The sequence below is a fragment of the Halichoerus grypus genome, chromosome 6 (genome assembly GCF_964656455.1).
Source record: "Halichoerus grypus chromosome 6, mHalGry1.hap1.1, whole genome shotgun sequence".
In the NCBI taxonomy this organism is placed as follows: domain Eukaryota; kingdom Metazoa; phylum Chordata; class Mammalia; order Carnivora; family Phocidae; genus Halichoerus; species Halichoerus grypus.
The window spans coordinates 157759882-157775430 of NC_135717.1; the positions used below are offsets into that span (position 1 = coordinate 157759882).

A 15549-nucleotide genomic window follows, 5' to 3' on the forward strand; every position below is an offset into this window, starting at 1 on the left:
AAAGAAAAGAGGGAGGAAATTCAAAAAGATATGTCTAAAATAAAACCTATGGGAGAAGGTATGCATATGATAGGATAAGAGCAAAAGAATGAAGTTTCTACCATGAAAGAAATGCATGGATGATGAGATATTTCCATTAGAGAAAACTGCAAGGGCAGTGGTGTTTTTTGGGGAAAGCCGAGCTTCAGTTAAAGTTAACTAGAACACTATGTTGCTCAGGAATACCTCCAGCAAAGGATGTAAAAGAAATTAGAAAATATTGTAAATTAGCTCAAACTATTTCTAAAATTTCCTGCATGTTATGAAACATTATAAATAGTTAATGAGGGGGGGCACACAGATGGCTCGGTGGGTTAAGCAACCAACTCTTATTTTCAGCTCAGGTCATTATCTCAGGGTCATGAGATTGAGCCCCATGTAGAGCTCTGTGCTCAGCAAGTAGTCTGCGTGAGATTTTCTCTCTCACTCTTCCTCTTCCCTTACCCCCCAACACTCGCTCGCATGCACGTGCGCACACTCTCTCAAATAAATAAATCTTTAAAAATAAATAAATAGTTAATAAGTGAAGATACTGATATTTCTAACTAAAATAAGATTCAGGGTCTATAGATTTGATTTACCCATTCCATTCTCAGTTCCCCATTATCAGAAAAAAACAAGAATTATAATAGCATGAATAAAAATCTCTAGTGCATTCTGCTTTTCTAAATAGAATGGATGTGGATACATATAATCTTTTTTTAAACAAGGAGGTTTAGCATAGAATTTTAGCATAAATGTAAATATATTTGACTGCACCTATTGACAGAGCCTGTAGGCACATATCCATGTACCCACAGCACATTCACACATATTTGAAACACTATAAATAAGCCAGACCCGAAGCTTCCAACTAAAAACTTAATTTAAAAAATAAAACTTGATGTTTAAAAGCTCAAGCTTCACGCTAATGTTCTACTTCATTCCAACTTTCTGCACTGTGCTCCTCTTGTTTCTCAATGATAATCCTCAAATTTAAAAAGAGGGCCCATATTAACATAAATGTTTTATAAAATGCAAGAGTTTCTAAGTAGTTCTAAGTGCTTATTACATATTCCCAAAAAGGGCAATTTATAGATCTTTGGTGTTAGTATAATATGCACTCAAGTCCATCTCCTATACCTACTTATCAATATTTTAAATTCTGTTTGTGGGAATTCTTGCCCAGGATGAATGCTCTGAGCCAATCGGAGCTCCCCAATTACCAAAGATTTAATTTCCTTTGTTAAGTATTTGTACTAATGCAACAAACTGGATTAGTATGTTTTAGAACAAACATAAACAAAATAGGTTTTCTACAGAACTTTCAAATAACCAGGACATTCATGAGTCAGAATTTTTTTTTTTTTTAGATTTTATTTATTTATTTGAGAACGAGAACATGAGAGAGCATGAGAGAGAGAGTTCTCACAGAAGGGGGGAGGGGCAGAGGGAGAAACAGACTCCCCACTGAGCAGGGAGCCCAATGTGGGACTCGATCCCAGGACCCTGGGATCATGACCCGAGCCAAAGGCAGCCGCTTAACCGACTGAGCCACCCAGGCGCCCAGAATGTTTTATTCCCTAAGCTTTCACATATTAGAGAAGACTGTTCATAAATAAACTGTAAGCCTGAGTTTCTTGGGCCAATATTCAGAAGTATAGTAAATAAGATTTAGGGACAGCTACTCCACAAAATGATCATTACACCCTCTACCAACTTATGGGAAATATCCACCAGCAACATAAGACTATTTCAGCTTTTTTTTTTAATTTAAATTCAATTAATTAACATATAGTATATTATTAGTTTCAGAGGTAGAGTTCAGTGATTCATCAGTCTTACATAATACCCAGTGCTTACTACATCACATGACCTCCTTAATGTCCATCACCCAGTTACCCCAACCCCCCACCACTCTCCCCACCCAAGCAACCCTCAGTTTGTTTCCTATGATTAAGAGTCTCTTACGGTTTGTCTCCCTCTCTGATTTTGTCTTGTTTTATTTTTCCTTTCCTTCCCCTATGATCCTCCGTTTTCTTAAATTCCACATATGAGTGAGATCATAGGATAATTGTCTTTCTCTAATTGACTTATTTTGCTTAGCATAATACCCTCTAGTTCCATCCACGTCATTGCAAATGTCAATATTTCATTTTTTTGATGGCTAAGTAGTATTCCACTGTATATACCACATCTTCTTTATCCATTCATGTGTCGATGGATATCTGGGCTCTTTCCACAGTTTGGCTATTGTGGACATTGCTGCTATAAACACTGGGGTGCAGGTGCCCCTTCAGATCACTACATTTGTATCTTTGGGGTAAACACCTAGCAGTCAAGACTGTTTCAGCTTTTCTTGATTCTCATCTTGACTCCTGACCCTTGAAATCACTCCAGGGCTCCAGATATTCAGACTCATAGAGAATGTGCATCAAATGCTTCAGGCAGGGTCAAAATATGTAGGAATGGTCTTCTAACACATCAGATAATTTCAAGCAATGCAAAACCAAGTCCCTCTTCTTTGTAGTTTATATCTTAATAGTTTGCTTCCATTTTTAGATGAACTGGACAGACGTACACATGCTTTTGAGCACTGTAAGTTAAGTTCTCATCTCTACAGTGATGATATAATTTTATTATGAGTTTCTATTATCATTAGAAGGGTCTCAAATGGATCAAATGTGTCTAGAATAATGTGACCATATATGTAAATTTAAAGTTTCCAATTAATGTTTCCACATTAAAAAAAGTTCCAGTTAATGTTTCCACATTTAAAAAGTAAAAAGAGGGAAATAACTTTTAATATATTTTATTTAATCTGGTATATTCAAAATATTATCATTTCAACACATAACCAATATAAAATTGAGGTATTTTTACATTCCTTTTTGCACTGTTTCCAAAATCAGAGTTGATATTACACTTACAGCACATTGCAATTAGACTAGCGATATTACAAGTGCTTGATAACCACGTGTGGATAGTGGCTACTTTACTGTACAACACAGGGAAGGTCCCATTATTTTAAAATGCTTTCTAAAAGTAACTGAAAACATTGGCTTTATGGTAAATAAATGCCCATTTAATTAAGTCACAGAAAATAAAAAAACTTCTCATCTTTAAGCAAAACTATGTAATAGACCAGTACACAGCCACACTGGAGACTACAAATGCACATTTTACATAAGTGAATTTACATAAGGAACACCATAGCCAAAATTACACTAACCAAACATTTTCTAATGAATAATATGCACCTTGAATCACTTGATGCAAATTTCAATAACATAGTCACACAGCAAACCAGAACTGGCCAACTGTGAGCAGAAATAACTCCTTTAGTTATAATTACACAACTTAAAATCTCTTATATATATATACATATATATATAGTATATGCCACAAGACAGGATTTTAGAATATGAGAAAGAATTTGTAACCATGCAGAGAACCACAGAGTTAGGAAAACATGAGAGGAAAACTAGAGCGTTTATTTCAACCTAGATTCAATTTTGTCACTAGTGCTAAAAGTATAAAACATATTCTTCCCAGCCCTCATCTCTTCTTCTCCACCTGGATATAATTCCTGAAAAATAAACCAACTGACAAGGCAGATTAATCTCTTACTGTTATGCAAACACTGGTTTTTGTGGCAATTGTTCTTTTTATCCTTATTCTCTTCTTAGATAACCGTATTTCCAAAGATACTGTGGTAGGCAGAATAATGGTATCCCAAAGATATCCCATACTTTAATCCTTGGAGTATGTGATTATGTTATGTTGCATGGCAAAGGGGATTTCAGGTGGCAGATGGAATTGCTAATCAGCTGACCTTATCCTGGATTTTTTTTTTTTCTTAAACAACTGCATTGACTAGAACCACTAAAATAATGAGAGGATAATTCTTGTCTTGTTGATGAATTTTATGGAATTTTATACCATTTAGTATGATGTTTGCTGTTGGGATTCTCATGGATACCTTTTTACCACATTAAGGAAGGATTTGTTCTTTCAGTAATGAACAAAAAGATAAAGAATAGCATAATGGATAAAAAACAGACTCAGGATTCAAACTGCCAAAGTTCAAACGTTGGTCCCATCTGTAACTGCATGATCTTGGTAGGATTATGTAACCATTCTGTGACTCAGTTTCTTTTTTTTTTAAGATTTTATTTATTTGACAGAGAGGGAGAAAGTACAAGCAGGGGGAGCAGCAGAGGGAGAGGGAGAAGCAGGCTCCCCGCTGAGCAGGGAGCCTAATGCTGGACTCGATCCCAGAACCCTGGGATCATGACCCGAGCTGAAGGCACATGCTCAACCGACTGAGCCACCCAGGCGCCCCTGACTCAGTTTCTTTATCTATAAAATATAAAGCAAATATAAAGCAAATATAAAGCAAATCAGTACTAGCTCCTTCATAGGGTTGTTAGGAAGATTACGTTAGACAGTCCATGTAAAGTGCTAGATCAGTACCTGTCAGAGACTAATCATTGTTTCTATAGAAAGACTAATCCAGAATGCTCTTACAAGGTTTGTCAAATTTGTTTAGGATATAATTCAGGATGATCATATAGGTTTTCCCATTTAATACATTAACATATTCAATTCCTGGTAAGAACCATCTTTATACTCCTAGAAGTAAGTTTGTCTCCCCATGGTATGTATTTTTTAATATAATCCTGGATTGCTATTTGTAATTTAAGATTTTGCATCCTTATTTATGTAAAATTGGTCTCCAGCTTTCTTATTGCTTTCATTTCAGTTTTGGTATCAGAGTTAGGTAAACTGAAGAGTTTTCTGTCTTTTTCTAATCTCCGGAATACATCAACTAACATAGAAATTAAATTATCTATTACTTGAAAATTTGAAAGAACAAACATGTAAAATAATCTAGGACTAGCACTTCTGTGGAGTAAATCCTAAAAATTTCCAGTGTGTTCTATGGTTACTGATTTATCAATACAGTCACCTTAGACATGCATCAATCTGTAATTGACTTTTCTAGGAAGTCAGTTATTTCCATTTATGTTTTCTAATTTATTGATTAAAAACTATATGTATTTTTATATTATCTTCTACGCTTGCAATTCTACCACCATTTTCATTCCTAATGTTCTGTATTATTTTTTTCTTTGAGTTTGCCTAGATGGGTCTTTTTTATTATCATATTCAAAGATAGTTAGTTTTATTTTATTTTATTTTATTTTAAAGATTTTATTTATTTGACAGAGAGAGACACAGTGAGAGAGGGAACATAAGCAGGGGGAGTGGCGGAGGGAGAAGCAAGCAGGCTTCCCGCCGGGCAGGGAGCCCGATGTGGGGCTAGATCCCAGGACCCTGGGACCATGACCTGAGCCAAAGGCAGATGCTTAACAACTGAGCCACCCAGGTGCCCCCAGTTAGTTTTATTTTTATCAAACATCTACCAGAAGAGTTATTTATTCATGACTTGTTTGTTTACTTACTAATTTACTATTTTCTGGGGTTTTCTTTGTGGTTTTTTTTTTTTTGCTTGTTTTTTTAAGAGATAAAATGTGCTGGGGCTGGGGGAGGGGCAGTGGAAGGGGGGAGAAAGAGAATCTTTTTTTTTTAAAAGATTTTATTTATTTATTTGACACAGAGAGAGAGAGAGGAATCACAAGCAGGCAGAGTGGCAGGGAGTGGCAGAGGGAGAAGCAAGCTTCCCGCGGAGCAGGGAGCCCGATGTGGGACTCGATCCCAGGACTCTGGGATCGTGACCTGAGCCGAAGGCAGACGCTTAACGACTGAGCCACCCAGGCGCCCCGGAGAAAGAGAATCTTAAGCAGGCTCCATGCCCAACATGGAGCTTTGATGCAGGGCTTGATCTCACAACCCTGAGATCATGATCTGAGCTGAAATCAAGAGTCAGACAACTGACTGAGCCACCGAGGCACTCCAATTTACTATTTTCTGTTCTTAACTATAACAATTCAACCATACAACTTTTTATTATATTCTTTTTTCTAGCTCTTTAGTTGAATGCTTATTTTATTCTTTCCTATTTAAAAATAAAAGCATTATAGGCTAGGACATTTCTACTGAGTAGGATTTTGTCCATATCACCTAGGTTTTGACAAGTCATGTTTTCATTTCAATTATTATACATGTATAGTTTATAAAATTCAGTTTTGATTTCTTTTACCCTGAAAATTAGTGCTTGCTTTTAAATTTTTAAGTGCTTAGATTTGTTACCTTTTAATAATATATTTCTAGTTTTACCACATTATAGTCAGAGGGTATAATTATTCAAATTTCTTTAGATGTTCTTTGAAACTAGTATGTAGTTTTCTTATGTTACATGAGCACTAAAATGTATATTCTCTATTCCTAAAAGTGAGATGTATATTTTTAAAACTTTCTAATTACATAATTCATACCATCTATAACCCTACCTTGTCTACTTCATCATCAAAATCTGAGAAATGTTGCCATACACAGTATTATCACTGTGATCGAACTTTTTTTTTCTTTTTTCTTTACATTTCACTGAAAAGTTTTTATTGGCCTTTTGGACAGAAACAGTAATTTATTAGCCAGGAAAGATGATTCAATCATGGAACCAGCACGTGATCTCCTCTTTGCTGATTCTGTGTTTGGGCCCAACACAGACTGTCCTGTGCTTGTTATCTGTGATGCTGAAAACTAGCCTACTCAGAGTAGTACCACATGGAAATCCAGGCCATAGATACCAATGACTGAGTCATTTTTGATCCCCAGATCAATGTGCTTCCAGACCCAAAACCAAAGTTTCCAGTATCAAAGAAGTTATTTTTTCCTTTTTTTTTTTTTTTTTAAGATTTTATTTACTTATTTGACAGAGAGACAGTGAGAGAGGGAACACAAGCAGAGGGAGTGGGAGAGGGAGAAGCAGGCTTCCCATGGAGCAGGGAGCCTGATGTGGGGCTCAATCCCAGGACCCTGGGATCACAACCCGAGCCAAAGGCAGATGCTTAACAACTGAGCCACCCAGGTGCCCCTTTTTTCCTTTTTTAATAAAGATTTTATTTATTTATTTTAGAGCGCAGACACGTGAGCAGGGGTGGGGGGAGCAGAGGGAGAGAAAGAATTTCAAGCAGACTCCCTGCTGAGCACAGAGCCCAACATGGGGCTTAATCTCATGACTCAGATCATGACCTGAGCTGAAATCAAAAGTGAGAAGCTTAGCCACCGAGGCAACCCAAGAAGTTATTTTTCCTTAACTCCTACTCCTGCACCTTTAGACCTTTCTCTAGGATTTCTTCTGCCTCAGCCCCATGGATTATGCAGTGGACAGCAATCTTTTCATCTCTACTGATGCCAAAGGATCTGACGGTGTATTTAGCTTTGGAGAACACAGGGGTCTGGCCTGTGAGCTGCTCCAGCACCTTGGCTGCCTGGGTCAGTCTCTCTCCACTCTCCCCCACACAGATGTTGAGGCAGAGCTTGTGGATGCAAAGTTCCTGCATGGGGTTCTCCTTTTCACCCTGATCTTGCTCCATGGTGGAGAACAGGAAGAGAAAGTCTGTGATTATCAAATTTTCTTTGGGGCACCTGGGTGGCTCATTTGGTTAAGCATCTGCCTTTGGTTCAGGGTCCTGGGATCGAGCCTCGCTGAGCAGGGAGCCTTGCCTCTCCCTCCCCTTCCCACTCATGCTCTCTCTTGCTATCTGTCTCTGTCTCTCTCCCTCAAATAAATAAATAAAATCTTTAAAAATAAAAATAATTGTCTTTGTATTTCTAAATTTGTTTCACATTTTGTTGTTTTTCAGTTAAGCAAAAGAATGACATATCTTTATGGATTACAGATTTTATTATTGTTATATAATATTCATCTTCAATTATATTTTGTTGGCTATTAACATTGCTACCTAAGTTTTCTATTTAACTGGTATAGTGTTGACTATACATTTATTTTCCTTCTATTTCTGTAATTTTATCTTGGCTACATCTCTTAAAAACAGCCATAACTGCAGATGGCTTTCTTTGTTTTACAATCTGAGAAGCTTTTACTTTTAATATGTTCATATTTGGTGGTATTCCTGTGACTGAATTTTATGTAGTCTTTATTATCCTTTCCTACTCCTTGTTGGTACTCTCTCTTCAGTTTTCAAACATTTTATTTCTATTAGTCTTTTAGTTTTTACAAATACATTAAACTTGTATTTCTTATTGATGTCAAGAATTAAATTGTAACTACGTTCATCCTTAACAAAGTGTAATTTGCATTTTTCTTTTCTTACTTTCACCCCAAAGGCTTGATCGAAAAGTGTGGAATTTTAATGCTATACCATTATTTCCTCTTTATGACATTACAGAAACATTTCTTAATAACTGTGTTATATCTGACAACATATTATCAACAATGATTTACGTTTACTGGTTTCATTTTAACTATGGTTTCTTACAGATTCAATAAGATTTTATAATATATGTCTGATATCTTTTACAGCCTTTATCCATTCATCTATCCATGGTCATCCGCACTGCCTCCATAACTTGGCTATTGTAAATAATGCTGCAATAAACAAAGTGGTGCATATATCTTTTCAAATTTGTGTTTTTGTATTCTTTGGTAAATATCCAGTAGTGGAATCACCAGATCATATGGTACTTCTATTTTTAATTTTTTTGAGGAACTTCCATACTGTTTTCCACAAGGCTACACAGGTTCACAATTCCCACCAACAGTGCACAAGGATTCCTTTTTCTCCACATCCTCACCAACACTTGTTTGTGTTGTTGATTTTAGCCATTATTACATGTGTGAGGTGCTGTCATTGCAGTTTTGATTTGCATTTCCCTAATGATAAGTGATGTTAAGCATCTTTTCATGTGTCTGCTGGCTATCTGGATGTCTTCTTTGGAGAAATGTCTGTTCATGTTTTCTGCCCATTTTTTCAATGGACATTTTGGGGATTTTTTTGGTGTTGAGTTGTAGTAGATGTAGTTCTTTATACATTTGAGCTACTAGCCCCTTATTCGATAAGTTATTTGTGTATCTTTTCCCATTCAGTATGTTGTCTTTAGTTCTACTGTTTCCTTTGCTGTACAGAAGCTTTTATGTTGATATGATCCTAATAGTTTATTTTTCCTTTTGTTTCCTTTGCCTCAGGATACCTATCTAGAAGGATGTTGCTATGGCCAGTGTCAGAGAAATTACTGCTTGTGTTCTATTCTAGAATTTTTATGGTTTCAGGTCTCACATTTACATCTTTAATTCATTTTGAGTTTATTTTTGTGTATGGTGTAAGAAAGTGATCCAATTTCATTCTTTTGAATGTAGCTGTCCAGTTTTCCCAACACCATTTGTTGAAGAGAATGTCTTTTTCCCATTGCATATTTTTACCTTGTTGAAGATGTAATTACTCAGCCATCAGAAAGGATGAATACTTACCATTTATACTGACATGGATAGAACTGGAAGTTATTATGCTGAGTGAAATATTTCAATCAGAGAAAGACAATTATCATATGGTTTCACTCATATGTGGAACTTAAGAAACAATGCAGAGGATCATAGGGGAAGGGAAGGAAAACCAAATGGGAAGTCATCAGAGAGGACAGAAAACCATGAAAGACTCTTAACTCTAGGAAACAGACTGAGGGTTGCTGGAGGGGAGGTGGATGGGGGGATGGGGTAATTGGGTGATGGGCATTAAGGAGGGTACATGATGTGATGAGCAATGGGTATTATACGCAACTGATGAATTATTGAACCATACATCTGAAACTAATGATGTGCTATATGTTAGCTAAATGAATTTAAAATAATAAATAAATAAATAAATAAATAGTACAAGTCTTTTACCTGCTTGGTTAATTTATTCTTATTATTTTTTGGTGTAATTGTAAATGGGATTGTTTTCTTTTTTGGTTTTTTTTTTGTTTTTTTTTTAATGGGATTGTTTTCTTAATTTCTCTTTCTGCTATTTCATTATTAGTGTATAGAAATGCAATGGATTTCTGTATATTGATTTTGTATGGTGTGACCTTACCAAATTCATTTATCAGTTCTACTAGGTTCTTGAAGTCTTTAGGGTTTTCTACATAGTGTGTCATCTCAAAATAGTGAAAGTTTTACTTCTTCCTTACCAATTTGCATACTATTTATTCCATTTTTTGTCTGATTGCTGTGGCTAGGACTTCCAGTACTATATTGAATAAACATTGTGAGAGTGGACATACTAGTCTTGTTCCTGAACTTAGCGGATAAGCTCTCAGTTTTTCCCCCATCGAGTATGCCGTTAGCTGTGGGTTTTTCATATATGGCCTTTATATGTTGAGGTATGTTCCCTCTAAACCTACTTTGTTGAGGGTTTTTATCATGAATGGATGTAGTTTGTCAGATGTTTTTTATGCATCTGTTGAAATAATCATAGGGTTTTTATCCTTTCTCTTATTGATGTGATCATGTTGATTGATTTGCAAATACTGGACCACCCTTGTATCCCGGGAATAAATCCGGGAATAGCTAATCGTTGTGAACAATGTTTTTACTGTGTTACTGAATTCACTTTGCTAATATTTTGTTGAGGACTGTTGCATCGATGTTCATCAGAGATATTGGCATATAATCCTCTTTTATTGTAATGTCTTTATCTGGTTTTGGTATCAGGGTAATGCTGGCCTCATAGAATTAATTTGGAAGCTTTCCTTCCTCCTATTTTTTGGGATAGTTTGAGAAGAACAGGTATTAATTCTCCCTTAAGTGGTTGGTAGACTCTTATACTGTTGATGGGAATGCAAACTGGTGCAGCCAGTCTGGAAAACAGTATGGAGGTTCCTCAACAAGTTAAAAACAGAACTACCCTACGACCCAGCAATTGTACTACTAGGTATTTATCCAAAGGATACAAACATCGTGATTCAAAGGGGCACAAGCACCCTAAAGTTTATAGTAGCACTATTAACAATAGCCAAAGTCTGGAAAGAGCCCAAATGCCCATCAACTGATGAATGGATAAAGAAGAGGAGGTGTGTATATATATATATATATATATATATATATATATGTGTGTGTGTATGTATATATACATATACATATATATATACACATACACACATATACATACAATGGAATATTACTCAGCTATCAAAAATAATGAAATCTTGCCATTTGCAGTATGTGGATGGAACTAGAGTGTATTGTGCTAAGTGAAATAAGTCAGTCAGAGAAAGACAAATACCATGTGATTTCACTCATATGTGGAATTTAAGAAACAAAACAGATGAACATAGGGGAAGGAAAGGAAAAATAAAGTAAGATAAAGACAGAGAGGGAGGCAAACCATAAGAGACTCCTAACAATAGAGAACAAACAGGGTTGCTGGAGGGGAGGTGAGTGGGGGGATGGGCTAAATGGGTGATGGGCATTAAAGAGGCCATTTGTTGTGATGAGCACTGGGTGTTACATGTAAGTGATGAATCACTAGATTCTACTTTGAAACTAATACTCTACTATATGTTAACTAACTTGAATTTAAATAAAGTCTTGAAGAAAAGAAATAAAAATAAAAAACAAAAAAATAAATGTTTGGTAGAATTCACCTATGAAACCAACCACCTGGCCCTGGACTTTGTTTGCTGGGTTTTTTGTTTTTTTGTTTTTGTTTTTTAAGATTTTATTTATTTATTTGAAAGAGAGAAAGAGGGAGAGAGAGAGGGCATGCGAGCACAAGTGGGGGGAGGGGCAAAGGAAGAAGGAGAGGCAGGCTCCCACAGAGTAGGGAGTCCAACATGGGGCTCGATCCCAGGACCCTGGGATCATGACCTGAGCTGAAGGGAGGTGCTTAACCCACTGAGCCACCCAGGTGTCCCTATTTGCTGGGAATTTTTAAATCACTGGTCCAATTTCATTGCTGGTAATCAGTAATCAATCTGTTCAAATTTTCCATTTCTTCCTGCTTCAGTTTTGGTAGGTTATGTAATTCTAGGACTTAATCCATTTTTTTCTAGTTTGTCCAATTTGTTAGCATATAATTTTTCACAATATTTTCCTATAATCCTTTGTATTTTTGCAGTGTCAGTTGTTATTTTTCCACTTTCATTTGTGATTTTGTTTGAGTCCTTTTTTATTTTTATGAGTCTGATTAAACGTTTATCAGTTTTGTTGTTCTTTTCAAAGAACCAGCTCCTACTTTCATAGATCTGTTCTTTTGGGGTTTTTAATAGTCTATTTCATTAATTTCTGCTCTAATCTTTATTATTTCCTTCCTTCTACTGGTTTGGGGATTTGTTTGTTCTTCTTTTTGTAGCTCCTTTAGGTATAAGATTAGGTTGTTCATTCAAGTTTTTTCTTGCTTCTTGAGGTAAGCCTGTATTGCCACAGACTTCCCTCTGGGAACTGCATTTGCTGCATCCCAAACATTTGGACCACTGTGTTTTCATTTTCATTTGTCTCCACATATTTTTTTTATTTCCTCTTTGATTTCTTGGTCAACCCATTCATTGTTAAGTAGCATGTTATTCAAGCTCCAGGTATCTGTGTTCTTTCCAGACTTTTTCTTGTGGTTCATTTCTAGTTTCATAGCATTTTGGTCAGAAAAGATAACATGGTATGACTTCGATCTTTTTGAATTTGTTGAGGCTTGTTTTGTAGCCTAACATGTGATCTATTCTGAAGAATATTCATGTGCACTTGAAAAGAATGTATATTCTTCTGTTTTAGAATAGAATGTTCTAAATATATTTGTTAGATCCATCTCCTCCAATGTCATTTAAAGCCACTGTTTCCTTGTTGATATTGTTTGGATGATATATCCATTGATCTAAGTGGAGAGTTAAAGTCCTTACTGTTACTGTATTACTATCAATTAAGATACTAAGAACTTGAGGAATTTTGTCTTACATATCTGCCTTGATACTACAAAAAATAGCTACACATGTATAAACTAAATACATATAATAAAGGCAAAATTTTTTTTTACCTTGATACTCTGCATACACTGCTCCACTATCTTCTAGCATCCACTGTTACACTCAGGAAGACCAAGGTCAATTTGATTCTCTCTCCTTTTTAAATAGTACCTGCTTGGGGCGCCTGGGTGGCTCAGTCGTTAAGCATCTGCCTTCGGCTCAGGTCATGATCTCGGGGTCCTGGGATCAAGCCCCGCATCGGGCTCCCTGCTCCATGGGGAAGTCGGCTTCTCCCTCTCCCACTCCCCTTGCTTGTGTTCCCTCTCTCACTGTGTCTCTCTCTGTCAAATAAATAAAATCTTTAAAAAAATAAATAAATAGTACCTGCTTTTTCAGTCTTGATTCTTGTAATATGATTTTTGTCCCTAGGATTCAGAAATTCTGCCAGGATATATCTAAATGCAGGTCTTTTTCCTCCAATAGTTTTGGTTACCACTTTCTCTGCACTTTCAGTTGAAAGATTCAAATTTGTCCTCATCTTGGGGAAATGTTATTTTGCTTTTATTACTGTTTCCTCTATCTACTTATTCTCCCTTTCTAGAACATCTATGACTAGAATGTTAGATCCCTTGGATGTACCATACACACCTTTTTTCCTCTAATTTCTCTCTGTGTTTTTTTCATGCCTCCTGAAACACTATTTTAATCATATTTTTAATCACTGGTTTATTTTTCAAAAATGTCCACTCGTTGGAGCTAGTACGCACACTGCATCAGAACAAGCCCAGCTGATCAGGATGATCACAGACATGCGGCTCGCCATCTTCAACAAGCTGGGCATGTCACTCTTCCTGCTTGTCATTCTCTATCACTACGTGGCTGTCAACAATCCCAAGAAGCAGGAATGAAAGCGGCACTTTCTCTGCCCCAGGGTTCAAGGACATAGTCTGAGGCAAGATGGAGGGTGTGAGGGGCCTTCACATTTCCCTTCATCACTCTACTCATCACAACATATAAAGCAACTATACCTGGGTTTTTCCAAACAACTTCTATTTCCTCAAAGTCTTCCTTAAATGGAACAAGAAGCTGTCACTGAATAGGGCCCAGTATTGGGGCTTTCTTTTCTACTCCCTCCCCCCAGTATAAAAATATAGATTAAAAAAAAAAAGTCCATTCGTTGTCTGAGTTATTATTTTTATGAACTCTTTCTTTTCTCTAATATTTATCTTAAGTCCCTAGTAACGTGAAAGTCCCATCTTCTTGCTGTAGCCTTTATTTTAAATGTGTAACTTCAAAGTAAACCAAATTCTCTATCATCTAACTCAAATTTTCAATACACAAAACACATCAATAATGCTAGGTTTTTATAAATATAAAATAGCTATTTTTTACTTCCTTTTTAATCCCTACCAAATAATTGAAGGCATTTTACAAGCCCAAGCAGAAATACCACAATTACATTAAGTGACTCAAGGGACAGAATTAATTTTGTATGAATAGATTAAATTTGCTTGATTGCTCTTTTTCAGTGAAGATTCTGTTAATGTCAAGTTCAAAACTGACGGCTTTATTTGCTTTTGGCAAATACATATGGGGGAAATTCTTCTTAGCTAGATCAATATACTCTAAATCAGCCACAAACACTAGTCCAAGTTCCCCACAACTAATGATCATAAGACAAAAAAAAGAGCTTTCTAAAAAAAATAAATAAAGAGGTTACAAGGAAGTAAATAATAGGAACAATGACAATACTAATAATGCACTATCTCTCAAAATGAAAGATGTTACTAAAACAGGGTAAAAGGTATACCGTTAGGGTAATAACATTTCACTGCCAGTCCTAAATACAGAAAATCTTTTGCAAGACTATGCAACATAATTATGCAGCCTGTGTCAAGGAATACAGTCGTGGTTTTCAAATTATGTTCTTCAGAACCTCTCAGGGATCTCACGTAAAACAAGTTCACATTCTGGGACTATTCTGCTTCATTCAGATTGCTATCTCCTTCATTCACTTATGCATAAAATAAATACTTAATAAACTGCTTATTCCATGCATGTACTGTGGTTAACTAGCACCTTCTAGGATCACACCTGTGAATATAAGGGAAATAATCCCTACCCTCAGGAAGCCTAGTCAAGAATACAAATATCAATCAAATAATCAGACAAGTAATTAATTAATGGCCATAGACAGAAACACTATAAAAGATAGGCATAGAGTGCTACAAATGCATTTAATAACAGGGAGTTTTTGGTGAGTTCTATCCATCTTACGAGTTTTCTCATAGATTTTAGCTAAATAAAGAACACCTGCTCCCAAGCCACCAAAATAATGTAAGCTAACCTGGCATGTCTGGTGGCAATACCAAATCTAAACTCTGATGCCCTACTTTATCATGACACTGATTCAAAAAAACCCACAGATTCAATCATTAAAGTATTTTAAGTATCTCTAAGTACCAGACACTATCTTAGATGCTTTAGGACTACAAAGGAACATTCACTTAAGAAATATCTCAAAACATTTTACTGAATGTCTGATATGCTAAGCACTGGAGACTGTTTCCATGTAAGAATTAGTTTCCAGCATTTCTCAGAAAATTTATAATTTTTTGAATTCCAAATCCCCCCTAAAAAAAATCAGTCCAGAAATAAGGAAAATCAGAACTA

The 15549-nt window shown here is 36.0% G+C and overlaps 2 protein-coding genes across 6 annotated transcripts in view; one reads left to right on the forward strand and one right to left on the reverse strand.

Moving 5' to 3' along the window:
* Positions 1-15549, reverse strand: part of ANKS1B (ankyrin repeat and sterile alpha motif domain containing 1B) — a 1091613-nt gene that overhangs the window by 970215 nt on the left and 105849 nt on the right. The window lies entirely within an intron of this gene.
* LOC118531816 (dolichyl-diphosphooligosaccharide--protein glycosyltransferase subunit 4-like) lies at positions 13674-13851 on the forward strand. Its single transcript, XM_036086050.2, has one exon. The coding sequence runs from the start codon at positions 13674-13676 to the stop codon at positions 13782-13784; it is 111 nt and encodes a 36-aa protein (XP_035941943.1). The 3' UTR covers positions 13785-13851.